This window comes from Xylocopa sonorina, chromosome 5, assembly GCF_050948175.1.
Source record: "Xylocopa sonorina isolate GNS202 chromosome 5, iyXylSono1_principal, whole genome shotgun sequence".
NCBI lineage: Eukaryota > Metazoa > Arthropoda > Insecta > Hymenoptera > Apidae > Xylocopa > Xylocopa sonorina.
This window is the reverse complement of record NC_135197.1, coordinates 5,962,548-5,981,281: the sequence shown is the minus strand read 5'-3', so window position 1 is coordinate 5,981,281 and position 18,734 is coordinate 5,962,548. Positions and strand designations below refer to the sequence as shown.

Genomic DNA, 18,734 nt, shown 5'->3' with positions numbered 1-18,734 from the left:
CGTTTCCTGCTCAGGTGAAAAGAAATGTCCGGGGCAGGTGACATTTAACGGCGCTGCGAATGGATCGCTGGAAAGTTGCACTTCGTCCGGGAACAGTTACTTTAAAAACGCTACTTTTTAACTTCGTTACATTGTAAATATCCATGTAATTCTGACAGGGACGCCGGAGAAAGGTGTACACATTATCGACGTTAATTGGCTCATTAACTTCTGAGAAATCATGTCAACCAGTTTGGAAAACGTGTTCTCCGAGAGGAAGGGACGCCTTTCTAGACTTTGCTAAGTTGTTTCACTACCTGTTCGGTCCATTTAAAAATCACGCAACTTTGTTGATAGTTCGAATCTCCACGGGTGTTTATTGACGCACAGTAAAATTTTTAAGCGGACGGGAAAAAGGAAGAAGTAAAAGATCGGTATTTTCTGCCCAATTATTCGAATCCTTCAGAACCGATTCATGTCTTCAGCGGCTCGAGTTGTCCGAAGGTAACGGCGTGCAACGCATTATTACCGTTTTCACGACCTTTTTATTTTTCACGCGCGTATAACGGCCCATGCGAACCGAACATGCACGATTTTATCAGGCATCACCCGTAGGCCGTTCGAATGCCAACGATTTCGTCGCCGATAACGATTTACGCATCCCTTCATTTATTCCTCGATTCCGCCATTAATCCAATTACACGTTCGAGACGTTGCCCGCGTGAAAAGCGATCCGCAGGAAAATTCTTTCGCAACTCATTTACTCGCCAGGCATTATATCAGCCTCGGTACCCGCTTAATCTCGCGGTGCCATCAAGATCTCGCCGTATTAAGATCTTGCTCCAAAAAGGCACACCGGCGAAAATTCTCCCGGTCCCAATAATTCTCGTCTCGATGGATATATGTACACGCGCCCGCGTTAAAGTACAGGCCGCGTTGAGCAACAAAATTGGTAATAAGATACTCGGAATTTTTACGTCTGCGATAAAGTACGAAAATAAAAGCACGCGGAGAAGTGTTCAATAAGAACCACCGTTGGGGACCCTCCGCGCGGGTCCGAGAATAAAAAAGAGCTAACAGTTTACGATCAATTAACGCGCTCGACTTCCACGAAGGATAATTGCATACGTTTCCGAAGCGATGAATGATCGCAGAGCCGGATGGGGCGTTCGCGCGAGCCCCGCGTCGAATATCGAGCATTTTTCCAACGTTTTCGAAGTGCCTTTCCAAAAGTCCTCGTACGATCAATGCGCTAACGCGAGAAATCCATTAACGATTATCTCGCGGGCGCAAGGCCCTCACCAGCGGCTCGCAATAACACCGCGTAATAAGAAGTCGAGGGCCGAGTTTATGAACCCATCCATCCTGACCGCCGTGTGATATTAGTCACACGTCGCGGTGGGGTAATAATTACGCTTAACCGGGGCCCCCTTGTCCCTGAAAAATAGAGATCGAGGAGCTGGCCAAGCACGGCACCATGCTGCCCCATGACATGATGGGCCTCACCGACGATCAGGTAGAGGAGCTCAAGCTCAAGGACGAGTGGGGCGAGAAGTGCGTACCGATGGGCGGATGGACCTTTAACAAGGATGTTATCGGTACGTGGGACCATATTAAGAAATGAGAGAGTGGGCCTGGTCTCCTGTGCGCAGGGCGTTCCATCGGTGTTTCGCGAAAAATATGAAAGGAGTGGGATTCAAGGTTGAAAAAGCGTCGATGTCCTTTTTATTAGCCCCCACATTTACTTCTAGTTAGTTTATTTTATAGTCGCGTATGAGTCGTATGAAATTCAACATTTCAAATGCGATTTAGTTCTTTTGTGATACAAACGAGGTACAGGTTTCGTATTTCTACGTTAATGGTAGGTTCCTTTATTTTTTTTAATATTTTCCAGCGTCGCGACCTTTTTTATGATCCCCTGTACGTCTCATAAGAGCATGTTTTCAACACCCTGTATACAAGGAGACTTCGCTTTCGTGGCGTGGAAGGGGCTAACGATGCAGTTTGTTTTATGCGGATCTCGCACAGCCGCGCTTAGAGCGCATGCAAATGCACGGCTATCGGGAATGGAGTGCACAATGCCGGCGAGGAATTGGCTCGGGCACGATTTTTCTCCCTACGAATGGGCTTGTAATCGTTGCATTAATTGCTCGCCGGTCCCGCCAGCGGTATGTTCCTGAGCAGTTTCCATGTTTCAGGCCGCAGGAACGGCAGACAGCCTAATGCGAAGATGCAGGAGGTCTTGAATAAAACGATCGAGGAGGCTCGAGCTATGGTTTCGAAGGTAATTTCTCCGCTGCGTGTGTGTGTGTGTGTGTTCCCCGTTTCCTCATTTTTATCGGACCAAAGATAGATTTTCTCATTTTTGCAACGAGCTGCCCCTGCTAATATATTTGCCGCGTCGTTTTGCTTCTCGTAGAAGTTGGTGGCGCAAGACAAACCGATGACTCAGAAAATAGTGCAAGAGGCGTTGGATGTACTGAGGGGCGCGGTGACGATCGTTTATCCGATGGGACTTCCGCCCCATGACATTATTCGGCAGGAATTCGAGAATACTGAGGATCTGAGTGGGACCCAGGCGTCGCTCGAGGTAATTTTTATTATTCATTTCGTCGAGAATTAAACGTGATCTAATTTATAATGGTAATATTTCTTGAGTTGTACAGTTCTGTTTGCAAATGAATTTATTAAATATATTAAATATATTAAATTTAATACTATATAGTAACTATATAGTTTATAATACGCATGTTGTAAGTGTATTAAGAATTTAGTGTATTGTATTGTTACCATTCCACGAACGTACAAGACAACTACGTTCGTCTAGATAAGAATACGTATTTCTTAGAATCGAGCTATGCAAACAAATTCCCGAATAGAGTCGCAGATAGTCGAGCCTCGAGCGAATTTGTAAATGCGTGCGAGTGACCGCTCTAGGACAGTCGCGCTACAGACGGCACCGAGGTAAGATCGTCGCGGCTCCTCGCATTTTCGAAATCAAATTTTCTTTCATTCTTGCGTTTGAAATGCGATATACTCGCGTTCTAACAGTGGCATTCGTTTCTATCTTTCATTTACATCATACTACTGTAACTTTACCCTTGAATAATATAAACCACAGCACCTTACCTCCGCGCGTTTGCTTCGCGTTTTAATTACTTCATAAATATCGATTATAGCGTACTCTACGTGGACGAAAAGTAATATTTTAATAATTCAATGGAACGATACAGCTTCTATTCGATACGTAAGATGTAAGCATCGATGTCTCTTGTAATCGATCGATTGATTGAAATTGATTAAAAATTAACGATTGACCATTTTTGATCGCAGGTTGTCGACGTCCAACTGGCGCAACTGTGGTTCTCAGGGAAAGAGTTATTGCCCGGGAAGAAATTAAAGGATTATCTGGGGATGAACGAGAAGACGAAGATCATCGTGAAGCTGCAGAAAAGAGGAGCCGGGAAACCCGCTCGTGAACCATTAATGTCGGAGGACGAACGAAAACAACTAATGCTGCACGCCTACAAACGACAGGAACAACTCAAGGTAAGCCAAGTTTTCACTTCCTGGTAAAGTAGTTTTCTTCTAGTCGTATCCGTGAATTGACATATAAAGTTGATACACATCTTTTAAATATAATACGAATTAAAATTCGCAAGAGAAACTTTAAGTTATAATTAAAATTGACTCTACTTCAGATTATATATATTAGTATGAACATTTAACTAACAGTGATGGTTACAATTTAGTATTGAAACGATAGATATAACTATTGTTTTTAATATGTGAAATTGTCGAGAAGAAAACTGTCTTTCACTTATATTTTGCAAATTAATTTAAGTATTTACTGACAGTGAGTGATACATATATTTCCCTACTGCTGGTTAGTAGGTATTTTCTTTTACCATTTTTCATTGATTATTTTACAACGTTAAATGTGCGAATATAAAGCGTATAAACGCACCTTCGAAATGTTTGCCTTATTATTTTATAAATAATCTCCACGTGAAGTTTGCATTTCCAGCATGCAAGTGTTTCCAGTTAAATAGAGATGAATATCTCATTTAATTAATTGTTACCAGAGATTTTACACGCATAGTGTATTATATTGAACGTTTATTCGTCAATATTATAGTATTTGGTTAGCTCGCATAACAGTATTGGCGAACATCATTGATGTACGCGCTCAGATACGATAACGCGTACATTTTAATATCGATCACGAACATCCCTGAACGTTCTTTTTAAAGTAGGTTAATTCGTTTCAGATACACCTCGTAGAATAATGAATACGAAATGCGTGTTTTGAGATATCCAATCGGCTCGTCTTCGTATCGCGTTTATGTATCGTTATAATTTTAATGACCGATAAATATTTGTTTCAATATCCCTCCGCGAAAACTGCTACCAGTTACTTCAAAATTATTAGCCGACCAAGCCATTCGATATTCATATGTCGATAATTTATTGTTCTAGACATGTCAGAATTATCATTCAGACAAAGAGTAGTGGTCGCGTGGTTAAACTTGATGAACGCAATAAATAATAAAGTTTCGTTGGAACTGGTTGGTTTTCATGCTTGGAGGATATATTCGGGTCAGTTGAACGAACTCGTCAAACGATTCTTCTACTTCTGCTATCGATCAACAGCCATAATCGCGTGATTTCCATTTGTGTTACGGGGTGCGTTCAACTGTAGCCCTATCGATAATAGAACTCTTCCTTCGTAGTATCACGAATTTCGCTCTGCTTGAGTTTTTAATCAGGCTCCAATTCGAGAACGAAATATTCAACGCGATAATTAAAATTGTGCAAATGAGGATATTCCGTATTTCAGACTCGGTAAATCGTGCTTATTAAAAGGAATTTTTTTCATCGTTAGTAAATTCATGCGGTCGCGTTTCTGGCCAGAATAATCGCGGAGAAGGGTGGAGATAGTAGGAGGACGATATTAAAAATTGCCTTGGAAAGTTGGCTGGTATCTTGGCGAAATAAAGGATCCTTGGTAGTAGTGGATAAAGGAATCGTGGGTGCAGAAGTAGAACAGAAAGAATGGGCATTGTTATTTAAGGCTTATAAATTATCTTCAACGGGTGAAAGCTCTTCTGACTTATTAATATCAAGTTAAATAAGCAACGGGGCAAGAAATATTTAATAGAAGAACAATAATTTCTGTGACACGATAAATATCGAAATGCTTTCGAGTTACTTTGTTATTAAATCACACTGATCTGCAACATTTTACTTTACAAAGTAATGACTGATATCGCGTAAACTTCGCTTTCAATTGTATTATCACGTTTAAAATGTCAACGTGTTTTTGCAGCGGCGTGAAAAGAGGCAATTTGTTCTTTTGCGTAATCGTTAGAGCGTAGGTAACTATATGTCTAGATGTATTATCAAGGTCTGATTACGCTAGCGTATCGATCTCGCGCTTTCAACCCTTCGTGGAAGGTTAACGAAGGTTCGCATTTTATCTAGCGTAAAGCTTCTTTTTTTTTTAATGAAAAACTTGTTTCTGTATTAACTATTACAGTGATAAATATTTGCAGTTTGAATACAAATTGAAACGTGTTAACAAAAATTGTTCGCCCAGCTGACACGTTGATTCAACAGTCGTAAACGAGGGCGTACTCGATCTCGACCTACTTTCGATATTGATGGCTATCAATGGAATTGAATTTTGTTTCCTTTTTCGCTACAGCGATAGGTTTATAATTAATGTTGGATTTGACCATCGAATTTTGCGAATGTTCGAAGTAGGACATTCGTTGACGACTATGTAGGCCATTCGTTATAGAAATTAATCAACGTACAGAAATCTTTTCCTATTTTTACTTTCATTACGTTCGATAGAAAATTCAATCGTCAAACTACAGCAATAACGAAGAAATGTAAATCCTCCTGCTAGTGCGTATCATAATTCGCGATCGCTCTGCTCCCTCACACCCCGTAGCTTCTTTCGAACGTGTCCTCGATCTGAAGTACAGCGAGACACGCAATTCATTTTCCTTCTGGTACTATGTACCTTTGGAGCATCGTTAAAAATTAACAAAGTATCGCAAAGTTGTGTACCAGGAAATTGAAAATTATTAGTCGTACAAATTAATTATTAAACTCGGAAGATTCATCTTCTCACGCAGCGTTTGCCCTGATTACGCGTACAAATCTAAAGCAGTTGAATCGCGTGCGTCCACTCGACGCGCACGCACGTTCCTTTCCCATCGTGGTGCGAAGAAATGGTTTCTTTAATAACGATTTCACGTTGCGCGTATTAAGAAGAGTTTAATTTACGTTTTAAATGCGCCATTCCCTTCGTACCTGAATAAAGAACGAACGGTGACATTTCTGCGTTGCGATGTAACGCGCTGTGCAACAGGTAAGGCAACGGAAAGGCGGACATTTGGTAAACAATTATTTTATTATAAACGTCACATGTAAGTTGCATTATCCTCATACATATACATATTATACGTTGTTACAAATATATTCAGACGATAAACGGATATAACACAAATATATACCATTTGGTCGTACAAGTACAAGACCTCCATTCAGAGATTTCGAAGCATTCACGTCCTCGCATCGTAGAGTTATCACTGTTGCGACGTTTCAGTCGAGCTTCCCTTTGGTTGAATTATTTCATCGTTTACAAGCGAGAATCCATTCGCAAGGGTGAAGCTATTAAGGGTAGTACACGCGTTGAGATTATCCTCATATTGGAACAGTAAAATACACGAAATTTGTTTAGAAACCCGCCTCAACAGTGAACACTTCGTTTGATTTGGACTTGTTACATTTCAGACGCAATTCACTTAACCCTTTCGCTGTTCAATTTAATGCATCGTAAAAATATTTGCGCCCGTTTTATCGAGAGTTGATTTCGTCCACTGGTCGTATATATTTATACTCTATTTAAATTCTTGCTTTCCGTATTTGTTCCCTGCGAAGTTAACGACGAGGCTATTCTTTGATAAGAATACTTATCGATTCGCGGAGGCTCGTAGCGAAAGAGTTACGCCATTCGAAGACACGAGTGATTATAGTTTATCGGCTTTAGCGTAAACGGAAGAAGGCACATAGAACGTGAGGGGTTTAAAAATGTATGTAACTGCTGGTTTTATCGCAGTATGCGGCTTGTCGTACTTTTGTACATGTACACTGTATTAAAAAAAAAAAATCAATATTCATTTCTGTGTATCGTATATTAGCTTATGATCTACGTTACTTACGAGACGTGAAGATTAAGAGCGAAATTATGCTTGAACTAATGCTTTCTTAAAGAGTAGAGAAATTTAATTAAGTGAAGAAAGTAACGTCGTATTTGATCATCTGATACGAAATTATTGCGACGACATCTCGATGCGATAGTAGCTGCAATGGTTCTGAATATTACAACAGATCGATTAATTATTTAAACGCATTACTTGTGTAACCACGAGTTGCAGCAACTGTTGAATGACACACTTATTCACGCAACAACTACCACCCCCATTCTTGATCAATGTACATGTTATATTTACACTTGTTTTATGAAGAGAAAGTTTCATGCTCGCGAAGTAATGGCATCGTTCAATGGTAATCGTTACCATTTATTATCAAATGGCATACAGTGCGAAAAAATAAAGTTCACTTTTATACGTTCGACGATGAAACGAGTACAGGCTATTTTCAGTTGTAACTTTAAATTTTTCGAAATTTCAATTAAAGTAGATGACATAAAAAAAATGGTACCGCGATTCCTCCTTTTATAGGCAGTTGTAGCGTTTCGGATGATACATACTATGCATTAACGATGATTACCGGTATTTGTTACTCCCTTATGCTACACATTTTACTTTATAACACTGTTAGTGTGAAATACGTTCGTTGACGGTCGAAACTCGAGAATCAACCGAGGTTAAATCGGTTTCTGTGTACGCTCGAAAACTGGAAACCTAACGAATAACTTCTACGGAACGAACATCCTTTTTCTAATCTATCTTCTATACACGAAAAGCGTCGCGATATTTATTTTTTTTATTTACTTTACTCACGCTGAGAAACATGTACGGCCTCGCAACTTACTGTTAGTAATTATACGAGTTGCTGCCAGTTTCATCCGAATTTCTTCGTTTTGTCTCTTTTATACAAGATATATTTAAACATTTCTTAAATATTTATCACACACGTAGGGTCCAAATATTGTATACGTTGTAGGCTTATGAAAACTGTATATTGAACATCTAATTCGAACTTTCCTCGTTTCATTGTGACTTTTAATTATATCGAGTGGTTGAGTCGAGTCTTCGTAGCGATCTTATTGTTAGTAATTTTATAAAATGACTTTGCATCGCCGAATCTGAATTAAAAGGTACATACTTTCTTGAGTAGAGACGCTTAGAATCTCTGAGTGAATGTTTTAAGTATCATCTTAGCACACACAAGGGGAATGAGAAGTCACCGTTTGTCACATTTTAAAACACACCGTACATCTTTTTCTAATTCATCATACTACGATAAGTTAAAAAAGGAAAAGAAAATATATGCAGCGACATTTCGTATAATGTAGGAAATATAACATCGTTAAACTAAATATTGACTTTCCATTTGCCCTGTAGATTGAACGTCGTTTCGTTAGCTCGATTAGTCGATGTAGTCGCAAATTGTTGAAGGCATCGGTGATATTAGGTCAAGATATAGACATGGAATGTATATAAACGTTCAGACAATTATTCAATTATTTTGGCCCCTAATGTGGGTGACTTGCGAAACGCTCAGCTTTTCTTTAATATCCATACTCTCTCCACCGGGAAGACAGCCTCAGATCCATTTTAATCGTAATTACTTGAAATTGTTGTACACTCGACGAGTAAAAATCTCTTATCCATTAGAAACATTTGTGCTGCATCGTCGTGTCCCTTCTGATTTTATTTCCTTATCTTACAACGACCGAATAATATCGAAAACAATAAAATATTCAGTACAGAACACATTTCGTTGTGCGCTCTTGCGGAAAGTGCGCGAAAAGAACGCTCGTCACAAATGGCGTTCGCCAATTTCGTTATTCGACACACCGATATCGAACTGAAATAACCACGCCTTGCGATTCGTTAGCTACAACGTGTGATAAAATGATTATACTCACCGAAAGAAAAATCAGTCTTCGCTTCCTCTATTTCCAACCTGTGGTCAATTACAATAACGAGCTACACGCGCTCCCCTTCCTGCGACTACTACTAGACCCGTACACGCGACATTTTGAAGCTCCATGAAATTTCCACGATACATCGAACAGTCATTCGCGGATACTTCGTTGCAAAAATATAGCGATTAATCGTTAGCTGAAAGCGTTCAGTCGGCTTCGTAGACAGTGCGATACAGCTGAAGCGTTTGCACGATTAAGTACAGTTTACATTCCGAGTACGTGTGTACCTTCAGCGTTTCCGTTGAAACTATCATCACTCAGTTGCGCACGAAAGGTACACGATTACACACATGCACACACTTTTTTATTATACCACAAAGGACAAGGGTTCTCATTTTTTTTTTTATTTTTTAACGCAAAACCATCGTTACGACTCTCGCCATCGATCCCCGTATCGAGATTCCACGCGAAAAACACAGTTAGCCTCGAGCCTTCGTAGCTCTCTCGTGGCATCCGTCGAAGTTCACTGAAATTTAAATCACGAAGCGAACTCTCAGCGTCGATTCAGAAGGAATCCTCAGCTTCGTCGGTGTCGATCAACGGCACTCTCTCGTAACGCAGCACCGTGTTCGTCCCGGGTGGCTTAAACTGCTAAAGCGCCGCGTTCTTCGTCTCGTTCTCCGGCATCTGGCCTTGAGACGAGGAGGGCGTCGCCTCGACGAGACCCTCGTCCTCGCCCTCGACTTCCTGCTTGTCGACGCAGTACCTGCAACGCATCTTGGCGTCGTCGCCCACCTGGACAGACCGCGTAATCACGACCAACGTCGTCAGGCTGATCACGAACAGGGCGGATGGCACTATGATCGCGATCAGCAATTCCGTCCGCGTCTTGTTCAGGTCGAACCGTGCCACGACGAGGAACGAGTTGTTCTGAAACAAATCGCGCACGATCGCACAGGGGTTAGAGGCCGCGCGGGAAATATCAGAAGTGGTAGCTCGTGGCTGCGAATCGGGGGTGGGTACGAGGGAGCGGAGGACAACGCGACTCGCGTTTCTCGTAGATGGAAATTACGTGTTCGACAAATTTAATAATTGCGATTGCAATTCTGTTTCGTTTGATTCCGTTGTACGATTCGCACGTGTATTTTTTGTATCCTTTTATTGGAAATGTGAAAGGGAAAAAGAGAGATGAGAGCGGGATACCGAAGTGACATTTCGAAAGTGTAGAAGGGAATAATAACGAGAAAAAATGGTTAGGAAATTTTAGATTTGGGTTACCAGCGGTTGATGACAAGTGAAATAGCCTTTTCCTGGAATTTCCTGTGCGGTAGTATCTGTGGTTTCTTTACATTTGTTCTGTTTTTCTTCCAAAGGGAAGTATTGTCCAGGGAATAAAGTTTAATTCAGCTGAACGTATTTCTTTCTACCAACGCTGTAAAAGTTCGCGTTTTTAAAGAACTCTGGAATTATTTTAATATGGATTCGGATGAAATTTCCGAAATATAATTATGGAAATTAAAATTCTCTCATGAATATGATTAACTTTAAACATCGCTAGCAATATTCAGCTTTGTTCTTTACTGTCAATTATATTGTTGCGAGTGCAAGGATTATTTTCAATTTATTTTGCATTAGCCCTTTTCATCGAGTCAACAACAACGAAAATGTTCGAATTGGCTGGCTGAAGTTATTCCGACAACTGGATCGTGCGTGAAATACTGGACGATGAATAAAATATACGCTCGCGATCCACTCTCACGGTTCTCCGTTGAAAATCCGATACAGTGGTTTACGAATATATTCGAACGCTTACGGTGTTTTAACAAACGAAATGTGTATGTCAAATTGACGTGTTTAAAATAATGTTGTATTTACACGAAACGAGGAGCTACAAAATAACAGTATGCAGCGTAGCATATCGATCTCCTTAATTTAATTCGTAATAGTAGAAGAGGAGAGGAACCGGTCGTTAAAAGTTTCTACTCGACACTCTCTAACGAAATAATTATTCCACAGAAAATCCAATTAAAGAAAAACTTATTGCTCGATCGACGTATTTGAACATTTACATTCGCGGTACAATCATGAAATTTAACGCGAAACAGAACTTCGGGAGGTACTCCCGTTCCATATCGCGTAATGAAATTGTCCTTTTTGCAAAATTTCATTTTCTCCGTTGCTGAAAGTTGCAAAGCTTGAACGAATTGAAACATACTCCGGCAAGAATGGAGTAATTGAATTGGAAAGTTGACTAACAAAGCCGAAAGCGCGTCGTGTTGGCCTGTTAATGAAATCATCCTGTTGCTCCGATGACACGATCCTGGTAGCACTTTATTTCGCTTCCTTTACAAAGCTTTTGTCGAGAACAAAAGTATCGTTGAAATAGAGACACTGACGGTTGCAGGGGAAACAATTTTCTGCCTTGTTCGCTTATTTTTTTGTTCTCGAAAATCTCTTTTCCGCGTATCGCCATACGTAAAGCTGGCATTTAGACGTAACAAAAGGTCATGCAAGAACAAAGTTTTTTGCAAATGCATAATGTAAAGTGAAGATTTAGCTTCATTTAAATTAAGGGTGAAATGAGATATTCCAGGAAATGTCGTACCTTGTTATAATAACAGGGATATCTACTCTGCGCCGTTTGATTGTCGCCATCTCGGCCGTGACTGAGCAGGAAATCTTTACACTCTCCCTTGAGCGTGTTGACGCAACCCTCGAGGTTTATGTAGAGACGGGAAGTGTTGTAGATCGTGAGCGATCGTTGCGCTGGGACGTAGACGTTCGTGGCGTCCACCGGGTATTGCAAGCTCTTCTCGTATATATTTAAAAAGCTCGTAAAGTTGACGTGTGGTTCGGGAACCGTGATATCCTTTAACAGGGTGCCGTTAACGCAATCCTGTGTCCTAAGGAGCAGAAACGAAAGTACCACTTATGAAACGACGTGTCTGTAGACTTAATTCGCGACGTCTCGTGAGTTATTGCTCTGCAAATTCGTGGAGAAATTTTGAAGAAGAAATTTTTATTTCAATTCTATTTCCCTTTCTTTCCACTATATGTACCTTTTATTCTCTGGTTACGTTTCGAAGTCAAAACAAGTTGCTAACAAATAAGAATACTATTGCAAACAGAGATATCGAATATCCTCCCCTGTCTCTTCCAATAAAATATCTTTTGGTAAACACGTCTCGAGAAAGAAATCTCGCTACCCTCGGCCACGAAAGCTTAGACATACAACTTTCGAAACGACTGTTCTCCATCGGCGTTCCGCGCAAGGAAGCATCCCCCGCTTTCGCTCGAGCCTTTCGTTCGTCGACCGTTTCAGGCACCCCCGGCCTCAACGGGAACGTTCGCAGACATAAAACGAGGAAACGGATGAAATATCGGTATAAAAGGAACGCGCAAGAAACACACGAGCCAGAAAAACTCGGAGATAGGGGTGAATCGGGGTGGTCGGGGCCGCAAGATCAATGGTTGCCATGGTAATACCCTTATCGGTGTCTTGTAGACTCAACGGAGGAGGATACGTGGAAATGGTAATCAGAATATGACCAAGAAACGTCGATGGTGTTAAAATGTTACGTACAACCCAGTAGCGTTTACTACTTTATTCGTATTCGCCTCGTCGACATTTGAACGATATTATCGATGCATCCATAGCTATCGTTAAATTATCGATGATCCTCAGCCACGTGTTTTGATGCGATGTTAGCGTGCGTTCACAATCGATAGAAAATATCGTAGACAGCTTTCGTCAGGCTATCGCGTAGCTCTCCTCGTATCTCGAAGCTCATCTCTTCAAGAACCTGCGAATTGTCACGAGCGAAGGGGAGAAGATACCAAGAAAGGATAGAAGCCAGGCCATTTGGCCCCAAGAAATCGTTGACCTCGTCGCGACGCAACGCGTCCTCCTCCTCCAAGCGCTTCCCTCGTGACCAGCTCGAATCGTGCCGGGTTAACACGCCAAACCCATTCGCCGTATAATAACACAGATACATGGCGACCGTTGGCTCTCTCTGACATCTTAATTACGCCGGCAGACTGTTCTCCAGCCAACTCGAAGGCGTTGCACAACCCTCCGCGGCGGGTTTGCATTCACGATCTTAGCCGCGCGGTGCATTGACGTCACTAATGGTTATCGACTGAACGAGCAACGGAACGCTATGCAACAGTTTGATTCACCATTATCTCGAGCTACGAAGTTGCTGCGCGTATTCAAGTTGGATCGGAATTGGGTTCTATCTCCGAAGCTATTCAGGCTGATTGAAATTTAGCGCGAGGGATTGTTATTGGCTCTTCTCTGTTTCGTTTCGTTTTGTCTCCCCGAGGGGTGAGCGTGGCGAAGAGGTTAATCAGGTGTATCGAAGCTGTAAATCAGGGGAGGAATTTATGATAACGTTCCCTAGAATTTTTCCAGAGTTACCCTCGGTGGATTTAAAATTCTTTTTTCATCAACCTACCAGCCGAAAGTATCGAGTAATTTATTGTTGAATTTCGCGGCAGGTGGATCTAATGCGATTACCTCGAGACGGTCTCGTTTTAATCCATTTTGCCACGGTAGCTTCGTTTAACCATTATCTCGACGTTTTTACTATACAAATTATACCGAATTGGAACTTTAATGTAGCGAAGGTGGCTCGTTTTCAAGAACGTTTCTTCGCGAAAACAGCTACTAATTGTAAAGGAGTCGTATTTCTAACCGAAGCCTGATAAGTGGTGCATTTATAAGGGTGGCAAACCTATAAAAGTTGCTGCCTCGTTTCTCTCTCGGAATACAAAGCGTCCATGCTCCCATTTCCCAACGAAACTCCGTTCGCGGTAAAAACGAGCGTTAAAATTCCTACCAATTAGTCGACTGGCGATTAAAATTAATTAACGAGCGTCTACCTGACGGTGTCCCGCTCTTTGGTGACCGCCAAACAGCTGGCGACGATGCTTCCGTTTTGGTCGTCCCAGAGTTTCACAGGCGTGGTTAGCCTCTCGCCTGGCAGATTCCCGTTCGCTTTGTTTAAGGCCAGGCCCCGCTCGCATCTCGCGGTGATCACGTTGTCGTCCTGCATCAGGAACACGTTCACGTCCGCAGTGGCGATGTTGGGGCAATAACGGTCGCAGCTGAAGGGATTCTTGATTTTCGTGCACCTCGAGTTCTGACAGCTGAAGAAGCCGTTCAGCTTCACGTTGTCCTTCTCGCTGTCGACGACGATGCCGTCGGCCTTGTAATGGCACAACATCAGCTCGCTTATGTTGGCGCAGTGGCCAAGACTGCAGTTGAACACCCCCGAGAGCACGCTGCACTCGCTACCGTTGTTGCAATTGTATTTCTTCAACGATCCGATGTTTACCTAGAAAACATACACGCGTGACAGTTTCTCGTGTTCCAATTAGCGGAGTGGAGTAACCGTTTCGACGAGGAAATTGTCCTGCGGCAGAGCAGTCGGTATAATTAAATTTTTCACTATCATCGGAAAATGTAACGTTGGATGTGCGTGCGTGTCGATGTCTTAGTTAATTATCGTACAAGATGTTTTTATCTGTAGCCGCTTGTTCGTGTATAAAAGTCACGCAACGCGTTCGTCCCTATTTTCGAGAACCTCCCTCGAGAGTCATTTATATCCCACCGTCTGACGTCACTTTCTAATGTCTGGAAGTATGATTGACGTCTATTTCTAGGACTACCCTCATTATTCCGTGTCGCGTTCTAATCGAGCCCTAAACGAAACAGATCCTACGCTATCGAGAAGTTACGATCGCGTAGAAACGGTGAATATTTTATCCGCCACTTTCGAAAGCTGCTACGAAACCGCGAACAGTGGCTTAGTTTTGAATTACGATGCGTAAAGTGAAGTTAATCGATAAAAGGTGTGGCACGGGAACAGGACACGCCATTAGAAGGTAATTGAATACAGTGAATCCGATCGGAAGTGTTACGTAGCAGGGAACGAGGTTGCCACGACAAAGTAACCGACCGTGGCATGCTAATTATATCAGCATAACTTGGTAATGTTGTCCGTGTTTCGCACGGGGACTCGGTTTGATTGAAGAACATCCGCAAGAACAGCGGACGCGGTACGTTTGACGCGTTATGCGACCGAGAAACCTAAGTAATTGCGTTTCGAGTCAGCCCAATGATTAACTACTTCGTTTGTCCCTTGCTCACAACGGCGTTTCCCTGTTTCTTCTTCTTGCGTGACCTTCTCAGAAAAGGCTCGACGAGTGGGTCTACTCAGGCGCAATAATTTTTTGTATCAACCCTTCCGTGTTCGAACGTATTAACGAAAGTGTCCATCGTAGATAATAAGAGAGTCGCGTTAAAACGATCTTGTTCTCCAGCTCTTTAGTGCAACAGGATTTTTCGCTCGAGTCTGCTAATGTAACCTTAATTAATTTAAAATCGCTGATATCGAGCTTCGTATCCCGGAGACATGGAAATTCCGTGACACAATACACTACCGCGATTATCGACAAACGATCCCACAAGTTATTTCTCGCGCGAGACGCGATACCATTCCGATTGGTTGAACAGTAAGTGGTGGTGAAGGAGCGAATGACTGCAATTGACAGGGTGAAATAAAATTCTGAAACTCGAGCACCACCGATAATGGGGAACGTCTAGGGTGACCACCAGTGACTGCTGCTTAAAGCTCCTGTGGCGTGCAATTTGATCGTTTCCGTGGTATCGTGGGTTGGCTGAAAAGCGGAAAAATGGAGGTCGTATCGCCTGACGCTCGATACAAGAGATAACGGTAACTGCGGTTTCGTAATTACGTGTAAAAAATGCAAGCGGAAAAATAAGGAAAAAAGAGGGAAAAAAAGGAAGTAAGATACGCGACGTTGGAAAACATTTCGCCATGCTTCGACGCCATCGATTAGACTGATGGAAATTTGTTTTCCGCCGTGAAATCTATCGCGATTATCGTCAGACCACTTTACGTTCATCCGTGACACTCGTTTTACCGTGCGATCCTGCACGGGAATATCGTTGGAAAGTTCATAGGGATGAAATTTATTCCACGGCGCATCTCCCATGGGAGACAAACGGCATAGGGTGCTCTCCAATGAAAGCCGTTTACCTATTCGGGCCGTTGCGTTTATAGCAGTGGCATGGAAAAATATTACACCTGGGCGCATCGTCGGTTTCGATGGGAAAGTCGATATCGATGTGAAAAATTCAGAAAACACGCGGCAGAATATTTACATAACTCGCGTTTCGCCTCTTAAAAGAGGTCTAGAACGTGCTCGAGCAACTCAATTTCCATTTACCCCCCCCGTGTGGTGCACAACTGGAGATATTTATTGTATCCGCTTGAATATTGAACGCGTTACCACTGTAGTAATAGTAATTTTATTTTATCAACACGTCGCTGTGCACACGATGCGCACCATTTAAATCAGACCGCGATGTAATAGACATATAAAAAATGCGCCTAAATAAAAAATTGCAATTGTTGACACAATTTTAGGTGCACGTAACAATTGTCCATTCGTATGAATAATTTTTACTGACAGTAATGTATTTATAGCGCAAACGTTGCGAGCTAGAGGATCATGTAAAGTTGGCCGTAAAACGTGTCTGACTATATACGATCTTATTCCCCTTGCACGCTATTCCGTTCAGTTTTATGTTTCGTTGGTCAAATCTATCAACGGTTTCGCTTCAAAGGCACCGTAAAAACACTTCCTTTCGCAATAGACGGATCCCCTTAATTTTTAAAGGGTGGACTTTAAAAAGAGAGAAATAAATCGTTCACCTGTGGACAGGATATGCTGTTGAATTTCGTGCAGTTTTCAAAGACGACGTCCGTGCCGTTCCTTCTCACCGTTGCGTGGATTTGAGGGCAGAATCCGGTGGTTCTCGTCAAGCACCACTCCCCGCAACTCGCCCAGCCGCAATTATTAGTTAAGGTGGTATCAATCGTTTGGCACATAACCGGATCCGGATCGATACCAGCGTGAAAGGCCCTGGAAATTAATTACGTCGGCTTCGTTAATATTTCGTCGTGGGCGGTTTGAATTTCGCATAATCAGACCGTGATATCCCACGTCCGCGCGTTGATCAATCTGTTGATAACCGAAACGATATCCGCGATCTCGTTTCTGTACGGCCTCGAGTAATTAAAAAATACCTTTCGGAAAGTGAACAGGAAATAAAAACGAACGTCTGTAGAAAAGAGCTATGCGTTCGCGACTCTCGTAATTTACAAATACCATAGGAGTCCACGAACTCGATTTCAATGTAAAATTTATACCGTCTCGAAGACCATAAGAACGTTGGTAGCCGAAAGCTCTTTGAATCGTGAAATCGACACGTAACAATCTATCGCTACGTACGTAATCCCATTATCGGGTAACAAATCGTAGTTACAAATTGCATCGGCCTTCGCGGAGCTGTATATGCATCTAGTGAGACTTTTACGACTGAGAGAAATTACGTTTTGCATTCGACAACAAACAGAGCACGCTTCACTTCGATGTAAGAATCACATTCGCAATTTCGTATAAAAATAACGATATCGACGTGGAAGATTGCTCAAGCCATAATTCATTGAACATTCGAGGACAATTCATCGTCTGGTGTCATGAATAGAGATGAAAATCAGATTGGATAATCCATCATCTGGTACCCATGAATAGATAAATCCGAAACGACGCTATGGACGCAATATTTCCCGCTCTCGACGATAAGCGATCGAGAAAACTTTTCATCGGTACATTAGAGATAGAGTCGCCCTGAAGGCAGGTTTATACACCGCAGGTTATAGATCTCCGAGGAAATTAAGGTCGGACGAGCGCTAACTTAATTACTATTGGCCTTGGTCGATTAATCGATGCAGCCTTGTCATTTACCTGTGGGATGGCATGTAGATCGCCACGCTCAGATACACCAACGCCACGCAGCTGATGACAATGGTGAATTGGCAGAAGCAAATGCTGCCGCATATCCTGCGGTCCTGTTCCGGTATCAGACGACGCTTGTGCTTCCGCCCCATCGCGAGCGACCAATCGAATCGCCAGTCCTTACTTTCCTTCGCTAGCAGAGTGCTTCAGCGGTAATTTCTGAACAGGATTAAACTAAGTCCCTTCTCGTCAAGTTCGTGATCCACCTCAAGATCCGTCGGTTTTTCTCGTATCGTTTCTCTCGACGAGGAAGCTCTGTTCGTCATCGACGCATATTTTACCAGAATCCACCGAGCCTTTCGCGGTGTTTCGTGTCGATCGAGGACAGTGTCTATTTGCTCTGGGCCTTCTGAAATAGAAACGCGACAGATTAAACTAACTTTGATTCGTTGATAAATGAAATACGTCCTGCGACAAATATCCGAAGGCGCGATATCATTTCCAAAGATTTAATAATGATATTAATTATTTCAGGGACGCAGGGACGTGGCTCGGAACATAGGGATAAAATAAAACTTGCAGCATGATCAATTTTTATTTTACATCGATTAGCTAGTTAATTGGTCCTTATTTCCACGCAAATCGAGCAAGAAAGTAGATGAAGTATCCTTAAGGGTATTACTCAACGTACGGTCTCCGAGGCTATGTATTATTCTTCAAGAAACTCGCCGCGGCTGTTGAATTTTGCAGGCTCGAGTGCGCTTCACAACAGGTGTCTCGCCGGATGAGCGCA

At 42.3% G+C, this 18,734-nt stretch overlaps 2 protein-coding genes across 2 annotated transcripts in view; one reads left to right on the top strand and one right to left on the bottom strand.

The window, feature by feature from the left end:
* LOC143423577 (cilia- and flagella-associated protein 298) overlaps positions 1–18,734 on the top strand; it is a 67,101-nt gene that overhangs the window by 160 nt on the left and 48,207 nt on the right. Inside the window, exons 2-5 of the mRNA XM_076895009.1 lie at positions 1,428–1,577; positions 2,178–2,263; positions 2,399–2,569; positions 3,313–3,528. Coding sequence (XP_076751124.1) covers positions 1,428–1,577; positions 2,178–2,263; positions 2,399–2,569; positions 3,313–3,528 — 623 coding nt within the window. The remainder of the gene's footprint in view (positions 1–1,427; positions 1,578–2,177; positions 2,264–2,398; positions 2,570–3,312; positions 3,529–18,734) is intronic.
* Positions 9,617–18,226, bottom strand: Teh4 (tipE homolog 4 phospholipid transfer protein). The gene is made up of 5 exons (XM_076895472.1): positions 17,951–18,226; positions 16,855–17,065; positions 13,994–14,448; positions 11,715–12,012; positions 9,617–10,039 (listed from the first exon to the last, which is right to left on the bottom strand). Exons 1-5 carry the CDS (start codon positions 18,091–18,093, stop codon positions 9,761–9,763), a joined length of 1,386 nt encoding a protein of 461 aa, XP_076751587.1. The 5' UTR covers positions 18,094–18,226; the 3' UTR covers positions 9,617–9,760.